The 21224-nt window shown below is 35.8% G+C and overlaps 1 protein-coding gene across 1 annotated transcript in view; it reads right to left on the reverse strand.

Annotated features, from left to right (window-relative positions):
- Window positions 1-21224, reverse strand: part of KPNA5 (karyopherin subunit alpha 5) — a 49292-nt gene that overhangs the window by 15569 nt on the left and 12499 nt on the right. The window contains exons 6-9 of the mRNA XM_067702280.1: window positions 19981-20112; window positions 17978-18066; window positions 3627-3726; window positions 854-1017 (exon numbers count right to left, since the gene is read on the reverse strand). Coding sequence (XP_067558381.1) covers window positions 854-1017; window positions 3627-3726; window positions 17978-18066; window positions 19981-20112 — 485 coding nt within the window. The remainder of the gene's footprint in view (window positions 1-853; window positions 1018-3626; window positions 3727-17977; window positions 18067-19980; window positions 20113-21224) is intronic.

Below are 21224 nucleotides of genomic sequence, written 5' to 3' on the forward strand. Positions count from 1 at the left end.
ATATGACCAGTCTTCTGATCCAGCTAAGCTGCTATCCTATCCCATAGTGTGTTGGCTCCAACCCCTGTTCCAGCCTGCTTACCTGCTCTGCTCTAGTGGGTGCCATCCTTAACCTGGGTCCTGATCTGATCCCCCTGTTGGATCTGCCTTCCCATCCTCCTCAGATGCTGTCCTCAAGCTAGGGCTACAACCCCTTATCGAACCTCTCTTTTTCTACCATCTACCTTGTTTAGGCCTACCTAATGGTTTTCTGACAAAAGAAGAAAGGATGAAAGATTATACACTTTTTTAAAAGAAGAGGATGAGGAAACTACAATATCTTTCTAAAACAAGTTTTCTTACAACTTTTTAACTTCTTTGTAAAGCAAATCTGTTCTTTTTAAAGAAGGTAGCAATAACAGCCCAGCAAAAAGAAACATGATCTTTAATACAAGTGAAATACTAAATGCTTTTCACTGCACGGACTTAAACACAAATTAATTACTGTAATGAACAATTAACTAGATTATTGGTTCTGTGAGAGCAGGAACTGTATTCCATATATCACTAATACATTGCACAAAACTAGCAGGTAATAGGCATTTCATAAATACTTGTTGAATTAAGTCCCGCCCATTCCTGAAGAGATTAAAACTAGTAAAATTCATTAACAAACTGATTAGTTCCAAATAGAGGATATAAGAACTAAGTTTAAGGGTCAAATTCTCAGTATTATAGCTATTCTGCAGAGTGGACTTGGTAGCTTTTCAATCTTTCCTGAAGATAGTGATTCTTGAGATGTTTAGAAGGCCATTACTCTAACTGCTAAACTTAAAACACAATCATACACTTATTAACCATAAATTATAGTTACATCAAAAGTTCCACCAATCTTCGACAGACTCCAGAATCAATGACAGCTTGAATTTTATCATTGGATCCATCGGAGAGATAAGAAAGGGCCCAACACACATCTGCTAATACATCTGGGTCACTGCTAAACAACAATCGTGACAGGACATTTAAGCAAGGTGAAACCTGGAAGGGAAGAAAGAGCCAGTATTTAAAATTTTTCTCTATCTAAAACAAAGTTTCTTTAGGAAAATTGTTTCTACTCTGTTTAAAATGAAAATTTAATGCTACAAAAATACCAGAGAAACTAAGACATTCTATTGTTTTAAAATTATGATCATGAAAACTATATATAAATATGAAACTGATTAAGATTCCTATTTATCTTATATTGAATAAGATATGTGGTAATTTAAAGTTCTTAAAAATAATTAAATACGTATTTGGGATGCCCTGTCTATGTCCAAATCATACACACACACCCTCAATGATTTAAAAAACAAAGTCCTACAGAGTTCTAGTTTTAAGAAAGTAAAATAAAAGCATTTGTTTCTGGCTTCTCAGAAACAAGGAAAAGAAAAAATAGCAATACCAATCTCATCTTTGAGGAGTCCAGTAGACATTTATACCTGACCACAACTGGTGAACTACAGAAACTGAATTTTGGGGTATCAAGCATAGAGGAGGTTGAAATTAAACACTGGATTGGAAACTATAGAGATTAAGTAAAAGTTACATACTGATTGAATTGAAAACTTCCAGCCCTCTTGCAATTCCCAGCTCCCAGATCTCCAGTGGTATTACCTAGTCAACCCAATCTACCCACCTTCCAATAGGAGAGTGGAAAATCTGTCTCTAGAGAAACAAAACGGTTTTAGAAAACATACTGAAATTTTGAGTTCCTCATAGAAAATATGGTTTTGCTGCCCAATTATCCTACAATGAAGCCCATAAGATAACAAGCCTGTACACCCATCTTCCAATCAGCTTTTTAGTGCCTGCCTCCTGAGTATTTCCAGCGTGTCAAGGATCACCAGATATATGAGGAGAGCCTCCAGTAGGAAAGAGATCAAGACAAACAAACAATAAACAAAACAAAAATGTAGACAGACATCAGAAAAAAGAAAACTTCCAAAATTATAAATCCACAGATAAGAACATTTGCTGAAACCATAAAAGAACAAAATTCTACATGAAGATGAGCAATCAAAGAACAAACAAAATTATTGTTGAGAATATAAAATATGATTGTGGAAATAAAATTTCAAAAAAATCTGAATGATAAAGGAATCTGTCTCATAGAAAATCACAGAAAATTTACTTAACAAAAGTCTTAAGCCCTATTAATGTGATATTACACTGTAAGTTTGGAATATGTAAGTAAACAAAAAAGACCAAGATTCCTAACTCTAAAGAGTTTACATTTTAGAGGAAGATTTTTTTTTAAGTTAATATAAATAATAAACACATATTATGTTAAAAGGTGTTAAAAAATGAGAGTAAAATGTGGGGGTCTGTGGCTGGGGGATAGTGATAGATTACACTAAATACAGTAGTTAGGGTAGAGCTCATGGAACAGGTAACTTCTAAGCAAAGACTTAAAGAAGAGGGAATTAAGTAGATATTAAGCAGTGTTGTAGGGCAGTGGCTCTCAAAGTGTGGTCCATGGACCCCCTTGAAAACTTTAGGGGGTCTTTAATGCCAAAACTATTTTCATAATTATACTAACACATAATTGGCCTTTTTCATTTTGTTGACATTTGCATGAAAAATATAAAAGAAATGGTGGGTGTCATACAGAGTGAAGTAAGTCAGAAAGAGAAAAACAAATACCGTATGCTAACACATATACATGGAATCTAAAAAAAAAAAAAAAAGGTTCTGATGAACCTAGGGGCAGGACAGGAATAAACATCCAGAGGTAGAGAGTGGACTTGAGGACACGGGGAGGGGGAAGGGTAAGCTGGGAAGAAGGGAAAAAGTAGCACTGACATATATACACTACCAAATGTAAAACAGATAGCTAGTGGGAAGCAGCTGCATAGCACAGGGAGATCGGCTAGGTGCTTTGTGACCACCTAGAGGGGTGGGATAGGGAAGGTGGGAGGGAGGCACAAGAAAGAGGGGATATATGTATACATATAACTGATTCACTTTGTTATACAGCAGAAACTAATGCACATTGTAAAGCAATTATACTCCAATAAAGACATTAAAAAAAAAAAGAAAGAAACGGTGGGTAAAACTATCAGCACATTTGCACAAATCAAAGCAGTGATACCAAAATGTACCACAGATCTTTGTATTCTTCATGTCCACACACTTGTAGTTAAAAGTGGGGAGGAAGAATAACCTTGAAGAAGCAGTAAAAATTACTAATTTTATTAAATCTCAACCCTTGAATATATGTCTTCTGAATATATTGAGATAAAATGGGGAATACACATAGAACACTTCTGCATATCAAAAAAGTAAGATGGTGATCCCCAGGAAAAACACTCATTTGAGTTACAAGCTGAATTAGCTATTTTTTCCCATGGGAATATCATTTTTACTTAAAAGACTGTTAATCGTTACTCAGTCTTAGATATTTGGCAGACATTTTTTTTTGGAAAATAAAGTGAGCCTTTCCATTGTATATCTTTTGATTTTATGTATGTGCAAATATTGTCTAGTCAATAAAAAAAGTAATTACTAAAAAAAGAGTAAAGTCCCTTTAATCTCTAAAACTCTATAATAAGGAGACTTAAAAGTTTATGTAGACAGATTCCTTAATTTTTGTATTTTACAAATACCTTACTGAAGTTTGGAGGAGGATTTTTGCCTCTACATAAATTTGAGAGGGCCCATACTGCATTTCTGGTTGTTGTAAGTCTGTTTGAATTTGTTAATAACCTGCCAAGAAAAAGAAAAAAGGAATTGTCACTTTACATTCATTTTTCCTCTTTAGCTGTTTTCTACTATCATAACATAAAAATTCTTAATATATTTTAGAAGGAATTCAAACCGACCTGGTAAAATAGGAAAAGGAATTTTTAAAAATTCATTATATTTCCAGAAACAAAAATAAACATATCACAGCTCTATTTTGAAAATTTTAAAAATATGACCTGAATGGATTCTTATAAGATATAAAACATGTTCAAAATAAAGAGTGCTATGGTAAACTGACTTATTAATTTCTATATATTTTAAAAAGAGTATATTATTAGATTACTTTTTTAACCGTGAAAATAATACACTACACAAATTCATGAAGTAAGAACTACAGAGTCAAAGTGAATGAAGATCAGCTGTTGAGAAGAGATAGTTTGTTTTCTTCTGTTTTGTTTTAAACAGATTGCCTATCTTAGTATTTTCATCTGCAACCTGCTATCAACCTGCTAGAAGTACAGAGAACCTAGCTTTAAAAAAAATTCTTGTTCTGGAGTGACTTCAGCAAAAATGGTAGAGAAGGGAACTCTGGGGGCCTATCCTTCCCCAAAACACCAAAAAAATTTTGCAAACTCTGTCAGAATCAACTTTATCAGAACTCTCCAAGAAAGTAAAAGTTCACAATAAGCAAGTAAACTTTTAATCAGGAAGGGGCTGAAATGTGGTAGGAGAGCTTTCTGGCAATATAACTTGCCTTTGCCCAATACCCTCCCCAGCCTGGAAGCAGCCTTGAAGACAAAAGCTGGAGTTCCCACTGTGAGTTCTGGTTCCAAAAGGGGCTATGGAGACTTGTTTCCAAGGAATTGTGTTTCTCTGTTTTGACCTGTCTGGGTACTCCCTGAAGGACCAATGAAGGGCTTGCCTTTGTTTTGCCTAACCAGGAACTCTCTCATTAAGATGAATGTCTGATTTGTCATCAAAAACCATGGTGGACAGAAGGCAATAATATATTTGAAGGGCTGAAAGAAAACTGTCAAAGAAGAATTCTATATCCAGCAAAATTACACTTCAAAAATGAAGGAACAACAAAAGCTGAGGAAATTCCATCACTAGTAGATCTGCTTTATAAGAATAACTATAATACCTAAAATGTCCTGAAATAAAAGGACAATAAATAATGACTCAAGGCCATATGAAGAAATAACATAACTAAAAATAACTACACAGGTAAATGTAAAAGGCAGTATTATTTTATTTTTGGTTCATAATTTCTCTTTTTTCTATGATTTAAAAGATACATACATAGAGCAATAATTACAAATCTATGCTAATCTATGTTTAATAATGTAGCTTGTGACAACAGTAACTTATTGTACGACAGAGATGTAAAGGAACAGAGTTTTTGTATAATATTGAGACTAAATTGGTATAAATTCAAAGTTGTTGTTAGTTTAAGATGTTAGTTGTACTCCTTAACCATTAAGAATATAACTAAAAAATATACTAAGAAAGAAATGAGAAGTAAATCAATACAGTATATTACCAAAAAAAAGAAAAATCAATTAAACACAAAAGAAGGCAAGAAGGAAGGAACTGAGGAACAAAAAAAGATTTAAGCCATAAGACACATAGAAAACAACAAAATGGTAGAAGTACTTCCCCATCAGTATTTACACTGAATGTAAATGGACTAAACTCTTGACTTAGAATTAAAAGGCAATGACTGGCAGCATGCATTTAAAAAAAACAGAAATAAACAAAAACAATTCATGAACCATCTGTAATGCACTCACAAGACACTCCTTTTATTTATTTATTTATTTTAATTTGTGTGTGTGTGTGTGTGGTACGCGGGCCTCTCACTGTTGTGGCCTATCCCGCTGCAGAGCACAGGCTCTGGACTCGCAGGCTCAGCGGCCATGGCTCACGGGCCCAGCCGCTCCGCGGCATGTGGGATCTTCCCGGACTGGGACACGAACGTGTGTCCCCCACATCAGCAGGTGGACTCTCAACCACTGCACCACCAGGGAAGCCCAAGACACTCATTTTAGATTCAAAGATACAAACAGGTTGAAAGTGAAAGGGTGGCAGAAACATTCCATGCAAGTAATAATCCAAAGAGAGCCAGGGGAGCTATACTAGCATGAGAAAAATGGATTTAAGTCAAAAATTGTTTAAGAGATAAAGAAGAACATTATATATTGATAAGAATGACAATCCATCATGAAGTTATAACACATAGCAACAGAGCAAGCATACAAAGCAAAAATTGACAGAATTGAAGGGAGAAATAGACAGCTATAGAATCATTGTTAAAAACCTCAATATAGGGCTTCCCCAGTGATGCAGTGGTACACTCCATGTTAGATCACAAAGCAAATCTGATATATTTTCAAAGATTGAAATCATATAGAGCACAACGAAATGAAACAAAAAATCACTAAAAGAAGGAAAATTGGAAAATGCACAAATATGCGGAAATTAAGTAACATACTCTTACACAACCAATGGGTCAAAAAAACTTCCAAGGAAATTAGGAAATACTTCGAAATAAATGAAAATGAAAACCCAACATGCTAAAACCTACAGAATGCAGTGAAAGCTCAGAGGAAAAATTATAGCTGAAAACACCTACATGAAAAAAGAAGATCTCAAAAAAATATAACATAAACCTTCATCTTAATTAAGAAACTAAAAAAATTAGAGCAAACAAAACCCCAAGCTAGCAGAAGGAAGGCAATAATAAAGAGCAGAAATAAATGAAATAGAGAAGAGAAAAACACTAGAGAAAATGAACTAAATCAAAAGTTGATTCTTTGAAAGAAAAATCAACAAAATAAACTTTTACCTAGACTGACAAAGAAAAAAAGACTTAAATTAGGAATGAAAGTGGGGATATTACTACTTATCTTTCGGAAATACAAATAATTATAAGAGAATACTATGAACAATTGTAAGCCAACAAACTGGATAACCTAGAAGAAATGAACAATTTCTCAGAAACACATAAACTACCATGACTCAAGATGAAACAGAAAATCTAAATAGATACATAACAATAAAAGATACTGAACCAGTAATCAAAAACTTTCCAATAAAGAAAAGTCCAGCACAAGACAGCTTCACTGGTAAGTTCTACTAAACATTAAAGAAATCCTTCTCAAACTCCTCCAGGAAATAGAAGAGAACATTCCTACCATTTTCTTTTTTACATCTTTATTGGAGTATAACTGCTTTACAATGGTGTGTTAGTTTCTGCTTTATAACAAAGTGAATCAGTTATACATATATATATGTTCCCATATCTCTTCCCTCTTCCGTCTCCCTCCCTCCCACCCTCCCTATTCCACCCCTCTAGGTGGTCACAAACCACCAAGCTGATCTCCCTGTGCTATGCAGCTGCTTCCCACTAGCTTATCTTTTACATTTGGTAGTGTATATATGTCCATGCCACTCCCTTGCTTTGTCACAGCTTACCCTTCCCCCTCCCCATATCCTCAAGTTCATTCTCTAGTAGGTCTCTGTCTTTATTCCTGTCTTACCCCTAGGTTCTTCATGACATTTATTTCCTTAAATTCCATATATATGTGTTAGCATATGGTATTTGTCTTCCTCTTTCTGACTTACTTCACTCTGTATGACAGACTCTAGGTCCATCCACCTCATTACAAATAGCTCAGTTTTGTTTCTTTTTATGGGTGAATAATATTCCATTGTATATATGTGCCACATCTTCTTTATCCATTCATCTGAAGATGTACACTTAGGTTGTTTTCATCTCTTGGCTATTGTAAATAGAGACACAATAAATATTTTGGTACATGACTCTTTTTGAATTATGGTTTTCTCAGGGTATATGCCCAGTAGTGGGATTGCTGGGTCATATGGTAGTTCTATTTGTAGTTTTTTAAGGAACCTCCATACTGTTCTCCATAGTGGCTGTACCAATTCACATTCCCACCAGCAGTGCAAGAGTGTTCCCTTTTCTCCACACCCTCTCCAGCATTTATTGTTTCTAGATTTTTTGATGATGGCCATTCTGACTGGTGGGATATGATATCTCATTGTAGTTTTGATTTCCATTTCTCTAATGATTAATGATGTTGAGCATTCTTTCATGTGTTTGTTGGCAGTCTGTATATCTTCTTTGGAGAAATGTCTATTTATGTCTTCTGCCCATTTCTGGATTGGGTTGTTCGTTTTTCTGTTATTGAGCTGCATGAGCTGCTTGTAAATTTTAGAGATTAATCCTTTGTCACTTGCTTCATTTGCAAATATTTTCTCCCATTCTGAGGGCTGTCTTCTGGTCTTGTTTATGATTTCCTTTGCTGTGCAAAGCTTTTAAGTTTCATTAGGTCCCATTTGTTTATTTTTGTTTTTATTTCCATTTCTCTAGGAGGTGTGTCAAAAAGGATCTTGCTGTGGTTTATGTCATAGAGTGTTCTGCCTATGTTTTCCTCTAAGAGTTTGAAAGTTTCTGGCCTTACATTTAGGTCTTTAATCCATTTTGATCTTATTTTTGTGTATGGTGTTAGGGAGTGATCTAATCTCATACTTTTACATGTACCTGTCCAATTTTCCCAGCACCACTTATTGAAGAGGCTGTCATTTCTCCACTGTACATTCCTGCCTCCTTTATCAAAGATGAGGTGACCATATGTGCGTGGGTTTATCTCTGGGCTTTCTATCCTGTTCCATTAATCTATATTTCTGTTTTTGTGCCAGTACCATACTGTCTTGATTACTGTAGCTTTGTAGTATAGTCTGAAGTCTGGGAGCCTGATTCCTCCAGCTCCGTTTTTCTTTCTCAAAATTGCTTTGCCTATTCGGGGTCTTTTGTGTTTCCATACAAACTGTGAAATTGGAGGACGATGTTGGCTGTGGGTTTGTCATATATGGCCTTTATTATGTTGAGTAAAGTTCCCTCTATGTTTACTTTCTGCAGGGTTTTTATCATAAATGGGTGTTGAATTTTGTTGAACGCTTTCTCTGCATCTATTGAGATGATCATATGGTTTTTCTCCTTCAATTTCTTAATATGGTGTATCACATTGATTGATTTGTGTATATTGAAGAATCTTTGCATTCCTGGAATAAACCCCACTTGATCATGGTGTATGATCCTTTTAATGTGCTGTTGGATTCTGTTTCCTACTCTTTTGTTGAAGATTTTTGCATCTATGTTCATCAGTGATATTGGCCTGTAGTTTCCTTTCTATGTGACATCCTTGTCTGGTTTTGGTATCAGGGTGATGGTGGCCTCGTAGAATGAGTTTGGGAGTGTTCCTCACTCTGCTATATTTTGGAAGAGTTTGAGAAGGATAAGTCTTAGCTCTTCTCTAAATGTCTGATAGAATTCGCCTGTGAAGCCATCTGGTTCTAGGCTTTTGTTTGTTGGAAGATTTTTAATCACAGTTTCAACTTCAGTGCTTGTGATTGGTTGGTTCATATTTTCTATTTCTTCCTTATTCAGTCTTGGCAGGTTGTGCATTTCTAAGAATTTGTCCATTTCTTCCAGCGTGTCCATCTTATTGGCATAGAGTTGCTTGTAGTAATCTCTCATGATCTTTGTATTTCTGCAGTGTCAGTTGTTACTTCTCCTTTTTCATTTCTAATTCTATTGATTTTTGTCTTCTCTCTTCTTTTCTTGATGAGTCTGGCTAATGGTTTATCAATTTTGTTTATCTTCTCAAAGAACCAGCTTTTAGTTTTATTGATCTTTGCTATTGTTTCCTTCATTTCTTTTTCATTTATTTCTGATCTGATTTTTATGATTTCTTTCCTTCTGCTAACGTTGGGGGTTTTTTGTTCTTCTTTCTCTAATTGCTTTAGGTGCAAGGTTAGGTAGTTTATTCGAGATGGTTCCTGTTTCTTAAGGTAAGATTGTATTGCTATAAACTTCCCTCTTAGAACTGCTTTGGCTGCATCCAAAAGGTTTTGGGTCATTGTGTCTCCATTGTCATTTGTTTCTAGGTATTTTTTGATTTCCTCTTTGATTTCTTCAGTGATCACTTCGTTATTCAGTAGTGTGTTGTTTAGCCTCCATGTGTTTGTATTTTTTACAGATCTTTTCCTATAATTTATATCTAGTCTCATAACATTGTGGTCAGAAAAGATACTTGATACAATTTCAATTTTCCTAAATTTACCAAGGTTTGCTTTGGGACCCAAGATATGATCTATCCTGGAGAATGTTCCATGAGCACTTGAGAAAAATGTGTATTCTGTTGTTTTTGGATGGAATGTCCTATAAATATCAATTAAGTCCATCTTGTTTAATGTATCATTTAAAGCTTGTGTTTCCTTATTTATTTTCATTTTGGATGATCTGTCCATTGGTGAAAGTGGGGCGTTAAAGTCCCCTACTGTGAATATGTTACTGTCAATTTCCCCTTTTATGGCTGTTAGTATTTGCCTTATGTATTGAGGTGCTCCTATGTTGAGTGCATAAATATTTACAATTGTTATGTCTTTTTCATGGGTCAATACCTTGATCATTATGTAGTGTCCTTCTTTGTCTCTTCTAATTGTCTTTATTTTAAAGTCTATTTTGTCTGATATGAGAATTGCTACTCCAGCTTTCTTTTGGTTTCCATTTGCATGGAATATCTTTTTCCATCCCCTCACTTTCAGTCTGTACATGTCTCTAGGTCTGAAGTGGATCTCTTGTAGACAGCATATACATAGGTCTTGTTTTTGTATCCATTCAGCCAGTCTGTGTCTTTTGGTGGGAGCATTTAATCCATTTACATTTAAGGTAATTATCAATATGTATGTTCCTATTCCCATTTTCTTAATTGTTTTGGGTTTGCTATTGTAGGTCTTCCCTTCTCTTGTGTTTCTTGCCAAGAGAAGATCCTTTAGCATTTGTTGTAAAGCTGGTTTGGTGGTGCTGAACGCTCTCAGCTTTTGCTTGTCTGTAAAGGTTTTAATTTCTCCATCAAATCTGAATGAGTTCCTTGCTGGGTAATCTTGGTTGTAGGTTTTTCTCCTTCATCACTTTAAATATGTCCTGCCAGTCCCTTCTGGATTGCAGAGTTTCTGCTGAAAGATCAGCTGTTAACCTTATGGGGATTCAAGGGAATTATTTTTATTTGTTTTTCGCTTGCTGCTTTTAATATGTTTTCTTTGTATTTAATTTTTGACAGTTTGATTAATATGTGTCTTGGTGTGTTTCTCCTTGGATTTATCCTGTATGGGACTCTGTGCTTCCTGGACTTGATTAACTATTTCTTTTCCATATTTGGGAAGTTTTCAACTATAATCTCTTCAATATTTCCTCAGTCCCTTTCTTTTTCTCTTCTTCTTCTGGAACCCCTATAATTCGAATGTTGGTGCGTTTAATGTTGTCCCAGAGGTCTCTGAGACCGTCCTCAGTTCTTTTCATTCTTTCTTCTTTATTCTGCTCTGCAGTAGTTATTTCCACTATTTTACCTTCCAGGTCACTTATCCGTTCTTCTGCCTCAGTTATTCTGCTATTGATCCCTTCTAGAGTATTTATAATTTCATTTATTGTGTTGTTCATTGTTGCCCGTTTCATCTTTAGTTCTTCCAGATTCTTGTTAAATGTTTCTTGCATTTTCTCTATTCTATTTCCAAGATTTTGGATCATCTTTACTATCATTATTCTGAATTCTTTTTCAGGTAGACTGCCTATTTCCTCTTCATTTGTTAGATTTGGTGGGTTTTTATCTTGCTCCTTCACCTGCTGTGTGTTTTCCTGTCTTCTCATTTTGCTTATCTTACTGTGTTTGGGGTTTCCTTTTTGCAGGCTGCAGGTTCATAGTTCCCGTTGTTTTTCGTGTCTGTCCCCAGTGGCTAAGGTTGGTTCAGTGGGTTGTGTAGGCTTCCTGGTGGAGGGGACTAGTGCCTGTGTTCTGGTGGATGAGGCTGGATCTTGTCTTTCTGGTGGGCAGGTCCACGTCTGGTGTTGTGTTTTGGGGTGTCTGTGGACTTATTATGATTTTAGGCAGCCTCTCTGCTCATGGGTGGGGTTGTGTTCCTGTCTTGCTAGTTGTTTGTCATAGAGTGTCCAGCACTGTAGCTTGCTGGTCGTTGAGTGAAGCTGGTTGTTGGTGTTGAGATGGTGATCTCTGGGAGATTTTCGCCGTTTGATATTATGTGCAGCTGGGAGGTCTCTTGTGGACTAGTGTCCGGAAGTTGGCTCCCCCACCTCAGAGGCACAGCTCTGACTCCTGGCTGCAGCACCAAGGGCCTTTCATCCACACGGCTCAGAATAAAAGGGAGAAAAAGAAGGAAGGAAGGAAGGAAGGAAGGAAGGAGATAAAAGAAAATAAAGTAATTAAAATAAAAAAATATTAAGAAAAAAAATTTTTTTAAGTAAAAAAAACCAAAAACTGACGGATAGAACCCTAGGACAAATGGTGAAAGCAAAGCTATACAGACAAAATCTCACACAGAAGCATACACATACACACACTCACAAAAAGAGGAAAAGGGGAAAAAATAATAAATCTTGCTCTCAAAGTCCACCTCCTCAATTTGGGATGATTCGTTGTCTATTCATGTATTACACAGATGCAGGGTACATCAAGTTGATTGTGGGTATTTAATCCGCTGCTCCTGAGGCTGCTGGGAGAGATTTCCCTTTCTCTTCTTTGTTCGCACAGCTCCCGGGGTTCAGCTTTGGATTTAGCCCCACCTCTGCGTGTATGTCGCCAGAGGGCATCTGTTCTTCGTTCATATAGGACGGGGTTAAAGGAGCCACTGGTTCGGTGGCTCCGGCTCACTGAGGCAGGGAGAGGGAGGGGTACGGAGTGCGGGGCGAGCCTGTGTTGGCAGAGGCCAGAGTGACGTTGCACCAGCCTGAGGCGCGCCGTGTGTTCTCCCGGGGAAGTTGTCCCTGGATCCCGGGACCCTGGCAGTGGCGGGCTTCACAGGCTCCTCAGAAGGGGGTTGTGGAGAGTGACCTGTGCTGGCACACAGGCTTCTTGGTGGCGGCAGCAGCCCCCTTAGCATCTCATGCCCATCTCTGGGGGTCCGCGCTGTTAGCCGCGGCTCGCACCCGTCTCTGGAACTCCTTCAAGCAGCACTCTTAATCCCCTCTCCTTGCGCACCAGGAAACAAAGAGGGAAGAAAGTCTCTTGCTTCTTTGGCAGGTCCGGACTTTTTCCCGGACTCCCTCCCCGCTAGCCGTGGTGCACTAACCCCTTCCGGCTGTGTTCACACCACCAGTCCTCTTCCTGCGCTCCGACCGAAGCCCGAGCCTCAGCTCACAGCCCCGCCCGCCCCAGTGGGTGAGCAGACAAGCCTCTCGGGCTGGTGAGTGCTGGTCGGCACCGATCCTCTGTGCGGAAATCTCTCCACTTTGTCCTCTGCACCCCTGTGGCTGTGCTCTCCTCTGCGGCTCCGAAGCTTCCCCCCTCCTCCACCCACTGTCTCCGCCCGCAAAGGGACTTCTAGTGTGTGGAAACCTTTCCTCCTTCACGGCTCCCTCCCACTGGTGCAGGTCCTGTCCCTATTCTTTTGCCTCTGTTTATTCTTCTTTCTTTTGCCCTACTCAGGTACGTGGGGAGTTTCTTGCCTTTTGGGAGGTCTGAGGTCTTCTGCCAGTGTTCAGTAGGTGTTCTGTAGGAGTTGTTCCACGTGTAGATGTATTTCTGATGTATCTGTGGAGAGGAAGGTGATCTCCACGTGTTAGTCTTCCGCCATCTTTCCCCGGCCCGCCATCTCCACAACTGTCGCAGCTTTGGCCGCTGGGACCCCTCCAGATCCGGCAGCCTCAGTGAGGCCGCCCTCCCCTCGGGCTCCGGGGCAGTTCTGTGACAGTGGAGGAAAGAGACACCAAGCTGCGAGTTCCAGCTGTGCCCTACCTTGTTTTATGAGGCCAGCATTACCCTGATATCAAAGCCAAAGACACCACAAGTATGTATGTATATTCCTAGTAGATACGAAAGATCTTTAACACAATTCTAGGAAACTGAATCCAGCAACATATTAGAAGGATTATACACTATGAACTAATGGGATTTATCCCAGGAATGCAAAGATGATCCAATGAACAATAGCAAACAATATAATACACCACAGTAATAGCATGAAGGAAAAAAACATGTGATGGTGTCAACTGACACAGAAAAAGCATTTAACAGATCCCAACACCTTTTCATGATAAAAACATTCAACAACCTAGGAATATAAGGAAACCACCTCAATGATAAAGGTTATTTATGAAAAACCCACAGCTAACATCATTCTCAATGGTGAAAGAGTGATAAAAAACAAGACAAAGATACCTGCTTTTACCACTTTTATGCAACGCTGTACTGGAAGCTCTAGCCAGAGCAATAAGGCAATAAAAATAAATAAAAGGCATCCAAATTGGAATGGAAGGACTATCACTATTCACAGGTGACATGACCTTATATATAGAAATCCAAAAAAATCCACAAAATAACAAATAGTGCTAATAAATGAATTCAACAATGGTGCAGGATACAAGATCAACACACAAAAATCAACTGTATTTCCATACATTGGGTACTGAACAAGTCAAAAAATCCAAGAAATAACTGCATCTAAAATTGCATCAAGGAGAATAAAATACTTAAAGATGAAATTTAACCAAGCCCTGTACAATAAAAACTATGAAATATTGTTGAAGAAATTAATGAATACTTAATTATATTAAAAGATATTGCATGTTCACAGATGGAAGACTTGATTTTGTTACAACAGAAATACTCCACAAAGTGATGTGATATACAGCTTCAATGCAATCGCTATCAAAATGCCAATGGTATTTTTTAGAAATGGAAAAGTGAGGCATCAAATCTGCATGGAATTACAAGGAAACTTGAACAGCTAAAACAACATGGAAAAAAAATTTGAAGGTAAACTGAAGGACTCACACCTCCTGATTTCAAAACTTACCATAAAAGCTACAGTAATCAAAACAGTTACTGGCATAAGGACAGACGTACAGATCAATGGAACAGAATGTAAGAATCCAGAAATAAACTCACACATGGATGGTCAACTCATATCCACCAAGGGTGTCAAGACCATTCAATGAGGAAAGAACAGTCTCTTCAACCAATCATGCTGGAACAAGTGGATGTCCACATATACCTCATGTCATATTAAAAAAATAGCTCTAGATGGATCAAAAATGCAAATATAAGAGATAAAACTATAAAACTCTTATTAGAAGAAAACAAAAGGGTTTCATGACCCTAGATTTGGCAATGATTTCTTACAAATGACACCAAAAACATAAGCAACAAACGAAAAAAATAGATAAGTTGGACTTCATCAAAATTAAAAACTTTGTGAATCAAGGAAATTATCAAGAGTGAAAAGGCAACCCAGAGAATGCAAAAAATATTTAAAAATCATATACCTGACAAGAATCTATCCAGAATATATGAAGAATTCTTATAACTCAACAACAAAAAGACAAATAACTGAATTTAAAAATATGCAAAGGAGTTAGATATTTCTCCAAAGAAGATACACAAATAGCCAACAAATGTATGAAAAGATGTTCAGTGTCATTAGGAAATGCAAATCAAAACAAAATGAGATACCACCTCACATCCACTAGGATGGCTTAAATCAGAATAACAGACAAATGTTGGTGACAAAGTGGAGAAACTGGAACCCTCACACACTGCTGGTGGAAATGTAGAATGGTGCAGCTACTGTGGAAAAAGTTTGGTGGTTCCTGAAAAGTTAAAGATAGCGTTACTACATTACCCAGCAATTCCACCGGTAGGTAATATGTAAAAAGAATTGAAAACTGGTGTTCAAACAAAAACTTGTACACGAACATTCATAGGAGTACTATTCACAGTAGTCAAAAGGTGGGAATAATCCAAATGACCATCAACTGACGAATGTACCACAAAATGTGGTACATCCATACAATGGAATATTATTTAGCTATAAGAAGAACAAAGTATTGATACATGCTACCATATGAATGAACCCTGAAAACCATATGGTAAGTGAAAGAAGCCAGACACAAAAGGTCACACACTATAATGATTTCATTTATACGAAATATCCAGAATAGGTAAATACATAAAGACAGAAAGAAGATTAGTGATTTCCAAGGACTGAGGCACTGGAAAAAGGGGATGTGACTGCTTAATGGGTATTGGGGTTTTGTCTGGGGTGATAAAAAGTTCTAGAACTAGACAGTGGTTATGATTGCAAAACACTATGAATGTACTTACTGGCAGTAAATTGTATACTTTAAAATGGCAAATTTTATACTGTGTATATTTTATCACACACACAAAAAATATGTTCTAAAGGTTTTCCTATAAACAGTCTTTGAAGCCTCCTAAAACCATAACTCATTTAGAAATAAATTAGTTACACTGATTTTCTATATCAGGGGTTGACAAACTTTTTCAGTAAATACTTTTGGCTTCACAGGCCTTTCTCTGTTGCAACTATGAACTCTGTTGATGTAGCATGAAAGCAACTATAGACATTAAGTAAGCAAACTGATGTGACTGTGTTCCAATAAAATTTAATTTTCAAAAACAGGGGACAGGCCAAATTTGGCCTGAACACTGTAGTTGGCCAAGCTGTGATGTATACTATTTTTCTTCACTTGTATTAATGGGATTATTATGAGAAATTGCAAATCTTTTCTTGTCCAGATTTGCTGTATTGTAAATTAAAGTTGAATTAAATTAAAACAACAAAGCTATATCAGTATAGAATGTCCATAGACGCAAAAGGCTTATATTTACTGAGAATAAAACAAATTGAAACTCCCCAAGGCAGAATTGATAAAACCATATTATATTAATAGAAATTTTATGTATACTTAAGCATTAGCTAAATGTGAATTTTAGTGTGAACTACAGATTATCCATCATCTTTTTTAAGTTAATACCATTTTTCCTTTTGACCAACTACAGTGAGAACATCTGGCAGCTAACTTGACATTACTTCCTTTTTACGACCTTTCTCAATTTTTTAATGAACCTTTGAAACTTTCTAAACCTACTCTTTTTCTGAAATTTATTATGTTTATAACCAGGACTACATAGCTGGGTACTATTTGTCATTAGTTTTTTTTTTTTAGTTTGGTTTCTTTATTCATAATTAAAAGCTCCTTAGAACATTTAAAGGGATTAGAACTAATAAATACTTACTGCTTAATAAACCATTACCAACTTGAGATATTAACAAATAATAAAATGACCTAGAGACAGAGAGCAAAAGTGAAAAGAGAAACAAAGTGCTCACAGTTAATCTACAAACCATATAATCAGGCCAAAAAAGTCTCAAATTGAAAATTTAAGAGATGTTTTTAATAGTATGAACTTCAAAATAACTCTGATATTGAACCCTGAATCAGTGTTTTCCTTCATGGCTCAACTAAATTCTCAAATACCATAAAGCTTAACTCTGGATAAGCCCAAAGTAAATGAAATCACAAGTGGTTCAGTGGCCTCCACATAGTAGGTACTCAATGTTAGCTGAGTGAAATGATGCTGAGAAATCCATTTTGTCCATGGAAAGTTATACTCCCTAAAATAATAAAATATCTTTTACAAAATCATATCTAAAAATTTATTCTTCCTATCCAATTTCTCAGTTTGGAAAGGATGGAGAATGGGCTAGAAATGATAAGAGTAAAATTTTCCCTTTCAATTAGTTTTTCCTTTTTCACTATTTACCACTGGCATTTAGCCTAAATAAAAATCCTCTTAGTAAATGATAACCAACATAGATAAAGAAACCTATCTTTCAAATAATTTTATGTCATTTCTGTAAAGAACCTTACATTACAGGGTAATGTCTTTTTTAAAAAAAGTATAAGGTATTTGAAAAAGAAACCACTAGCTAAGTCATTTTAAGTAAAATTCTAATTCTGAAAGAAAACTCTGTTCTCTGAACATTTCAAAATCAAATATGAAAACCTGACACCCTCAATACATCATCTGTTCATGTATTAAATACTCCCTGCTTTAGCAACTTTTATTGTATTAAAAACTACTACTTATCCTTGTTTTGTAGAATAATTATATTAGCAGAGTAAGCATCAAGTAAGCAAGGACCACTGTGAAGTGTGGCTTAAGAGAACATAAAAGACAGATATGATACAATTGGAAAATTTTTGTTGTTGTTAGTTTTACGTACTTTCAAGCTCTTTCAGGCTTGGATAAACATAAGCGAAATTTAAAAGTATCATTGAAGAACTTAATTGTGTATGTAGTAATATAGTGTAGAAAACAGTCTGCTTTTCCCAAAGTAGTATTTAATCATGATAACTTAAAGTACTTACTCTAAAAGAGGTGGAAGTATTTCACAATTCAAAACAAAATCTCTGCATTCTGCATTGTCACCAGCAATATTACCAAGTGCCCAAACAGCCTTAGAAAAATAAGAAAAAAAGATTCTTTTATGACAATATCTTAAATAAGATGCTCTCTCTTAAGAATGAGATTTTAGTGTAGAAGGAAAAAAGTGATAGTTTTCAAGATGTTAAAACAAAACATGCTAGTAGGAAACAAGAAAGGAAAACTTTAAAAGTACCTTTAGTAATATTTTTAGTCAAATTGAAGCATAGGGCATTTAAAAACTTTTTCTTACATTCTAGTGAAATGTTTATTCTGTTCAACAAAGTGATAGTTTGTCTACTCTGAATCTACATGGAGAGACAAAATAGAGTTGACCCTTGAACGATGAGGGGGTGAGGGGCACCAAGCCCTGCACAGTCGAGAATCCATGTATAACTTTACAGTTGGCCCTCCTTATCCAAGGTTCTGCATTTGCAGATTCAACCAACCTCAGACTGCATAGTACTGTAGTACGTATTTATTACAAAAAATCCATGTGTAAGTGAACTGCACAGTTCAAACCTGTTGTTGTTCAAGGGTCAACTGTATATCTATATTTAGTGAATCTTCCAATTACCTATGCTAGAGGTTTGCTCCTATGCCAAGGAATCCACTCACTGGGAAGGGACTGACTTGTAAAAGAAAAAAGGACAGACAATGCATAGGAAAGGAAGGTAAAGCTAATGTGAGAATTGGCTTGAATTGATGCTTGAAAATAAGTTTAGAGTTAGTCCAGCTTAAATAAATGGTAGTAAAAGATTATTCAAATATTAAATTTCAATTAGATGAGAAATTACACAGATGCAAATGATCATTATATTCTCATTTCAAGCTTTTCATATAAGTATAAAAGTAGACATTAAGTTACTTTTTCAATTGGGAAAATTTTATTTTAACATCTAAAATATGCATTAATATTTTTAACATCTACTCCAGACCTACGCTTATTGTCTATTTTTTTAAGAAAAATTTTTTAAAGTGATGATATTTTGCAACCTGTGAAGTATTTTGTTGGTGGGGATATAAATTTGTTAACATTTTTGGAAGTCTACTTTGAAATATGTAATAAGAAATTTTAAATTTTTTCTTTGACTGAGTAAAGTCATTTTTCCCTAATGAAATAATCGCGGTACATATATATGTCAAGTCATATTAATATCAAGACCGATATACAATGATGTTCATCACAATATTATTAACACTAATAAGCTAGAAATAACTCAAATGTACAACTATTGAGGAATAGATAAATTATGGTACCTACCTGAATGGATAATGAGTAATCAGTAAAATTTTCTTGGAAGAATAATTAATGCTGTATGCAAAGGCTCTCAATACTAGTGTTAAGTGGGAAAAAAATATACACATAAAAATATAAATATAAACAAACAGATGGAATGGTAGAGAGATCTACAGATCAATTTGCATGAAAATGATCCAAAACGAAAATATAAAAACATTCGACTTTCTCTGGATGGAACAAATTATATGTGATTAAATTTTCCCTGTTACAACAACTATGAGAAAGTTTAATCTAAAATGGTTCATTCAAAATAATGTGATATATTAAAAAGAAACAATGAAATAATCTACATACATGCAAAGAACAAGGAATCAGACTGGCCCAGGTTTAAAACCTGGTTCAGCCATTCACTGTGACTTTGGGTAGATTACTAACTTTTCTGGGTCTCACTCAGTATGCTCTTTTATAAATGGGAATAGTAATTCCCAATAGCTGAGATCCCATGTTTACAAAACCCAGGATTATGCCTAAGACAGTTCATTCTTCCTTCCTTCTAATTTGACAGTAAATAGAAATTATTGTATTCTAATAAATGTAAAACACAGGCAACTTGGTAAAACTGAATTTCAAACCATAATCGCAAATGGTACTTTCAAGAGAAAGTTAAAATCTAGTAGATATAATAGGTCAAATTAGAAACGTTACCTGTTCTTGAACATCTTCATGCTCTGAATTAAGAAGTTTGATAAAAATTGGAACAGCCCCAGTTTCAATCACTACTTTGGTATGTAGAAAAGTTCCAGATGCTATATTAGTTAATGCCCATGCAGCTTCAAACTAAGGAAAAATAAAAGTAGAATAAATGAAAGCACCCAAAAAATGTCAGAAAGGGGAAGAAAGGAAGAAGAGAGGGAGTAAAGACTTAGCTGAACAAATCGGAGAGAAAGACTGACTTACGATTAATAAGATTTAATGTGAAATCAGATTTGATAGGTAAAAATGCTTTATTTTTAAAAAAGGACTCTTCAATCTGGAAAAATAAGAACTGAGAAGAATATAATAAAATTTACAAATCATGAGCAATAAATGAACACATTTGAATTTATAATTCATAAAACTCCTAATGTTTACAATTAGGGAGCCAGGTATTCTAAAGCAAGCAGTGCAAAAATAAATGAGACACTACTTAATAGAGTAATAGTATACCTATGGAACTTAGAATCATAAAAGGTATTTTTGTTTCCCTAGGCATCATCTAGTCCTAACCTCCTCACTTAAGAAATAAGAAAATTGTAAGTCCAGACATTTAGGTGATTTGTTCAAGGTCAAAGAGTTCATTATTAGCAGATATCTTTTAAAACATGTGCAGGCCAAAGAAAATTTGTTTGTGGGCCAATCTGGCATGTAGGCCCCCAGTTTGAGGCCTCTCTATTAGATCAGTGTTTCGAACTAGCATATTTCATATGAACTTGGATGATATGGCACAGCATATAGCTGCCCCAAGAGCATACTGCTGAATTTCATTAGGTTTCAAGTGTAATGATTAATAAACACTCAAATCACCAATATTCTTCTTGAATACTGCATGCTCTCTGCACATGTTATTCTCACAACCTGAAATTAATTTTCCATTTTTCAGCCTATTAAACTCTCATTCACCCTCAAGACTAGCCATGCGACACTACTAAACCAAAAAAACCCCAGATAAGTTGCCATGTTCTCTGTGCTCCCAAAGCACTCTGTATATTGTTTTGCTAGCATTAACTGTACTATGGTATCACAGATCTGTTTGTGTGTTTGTCTCCCCCAACAGAGTGAAGAATTTCTGCAGAGAGGGACAATATCTTACTCAATTTTTTAACTACAATGCCTTATACAATGTATTGCTTAAACTAACACTCAATTTTATTCATTCATATTCACTCATTTCTTCTTTCAATCACTTAGAA

The sequence above is a fragment of the Pseudorca crassidens genome, chromosome 13 (genome assembly GCF_039906515.1).
Source record: "Pseudorca crassidens isolate mPseCra1 chromosome 13, mPseCra1.hap1, whole genome shotgun sequence".
Classification (NCBI taxonomy): Eukaryota; Metazoa; Chordata; class Mammalia; order Artiodactyla; family Delphinidae; genus Pseudorca; species Pseudorca crassidens.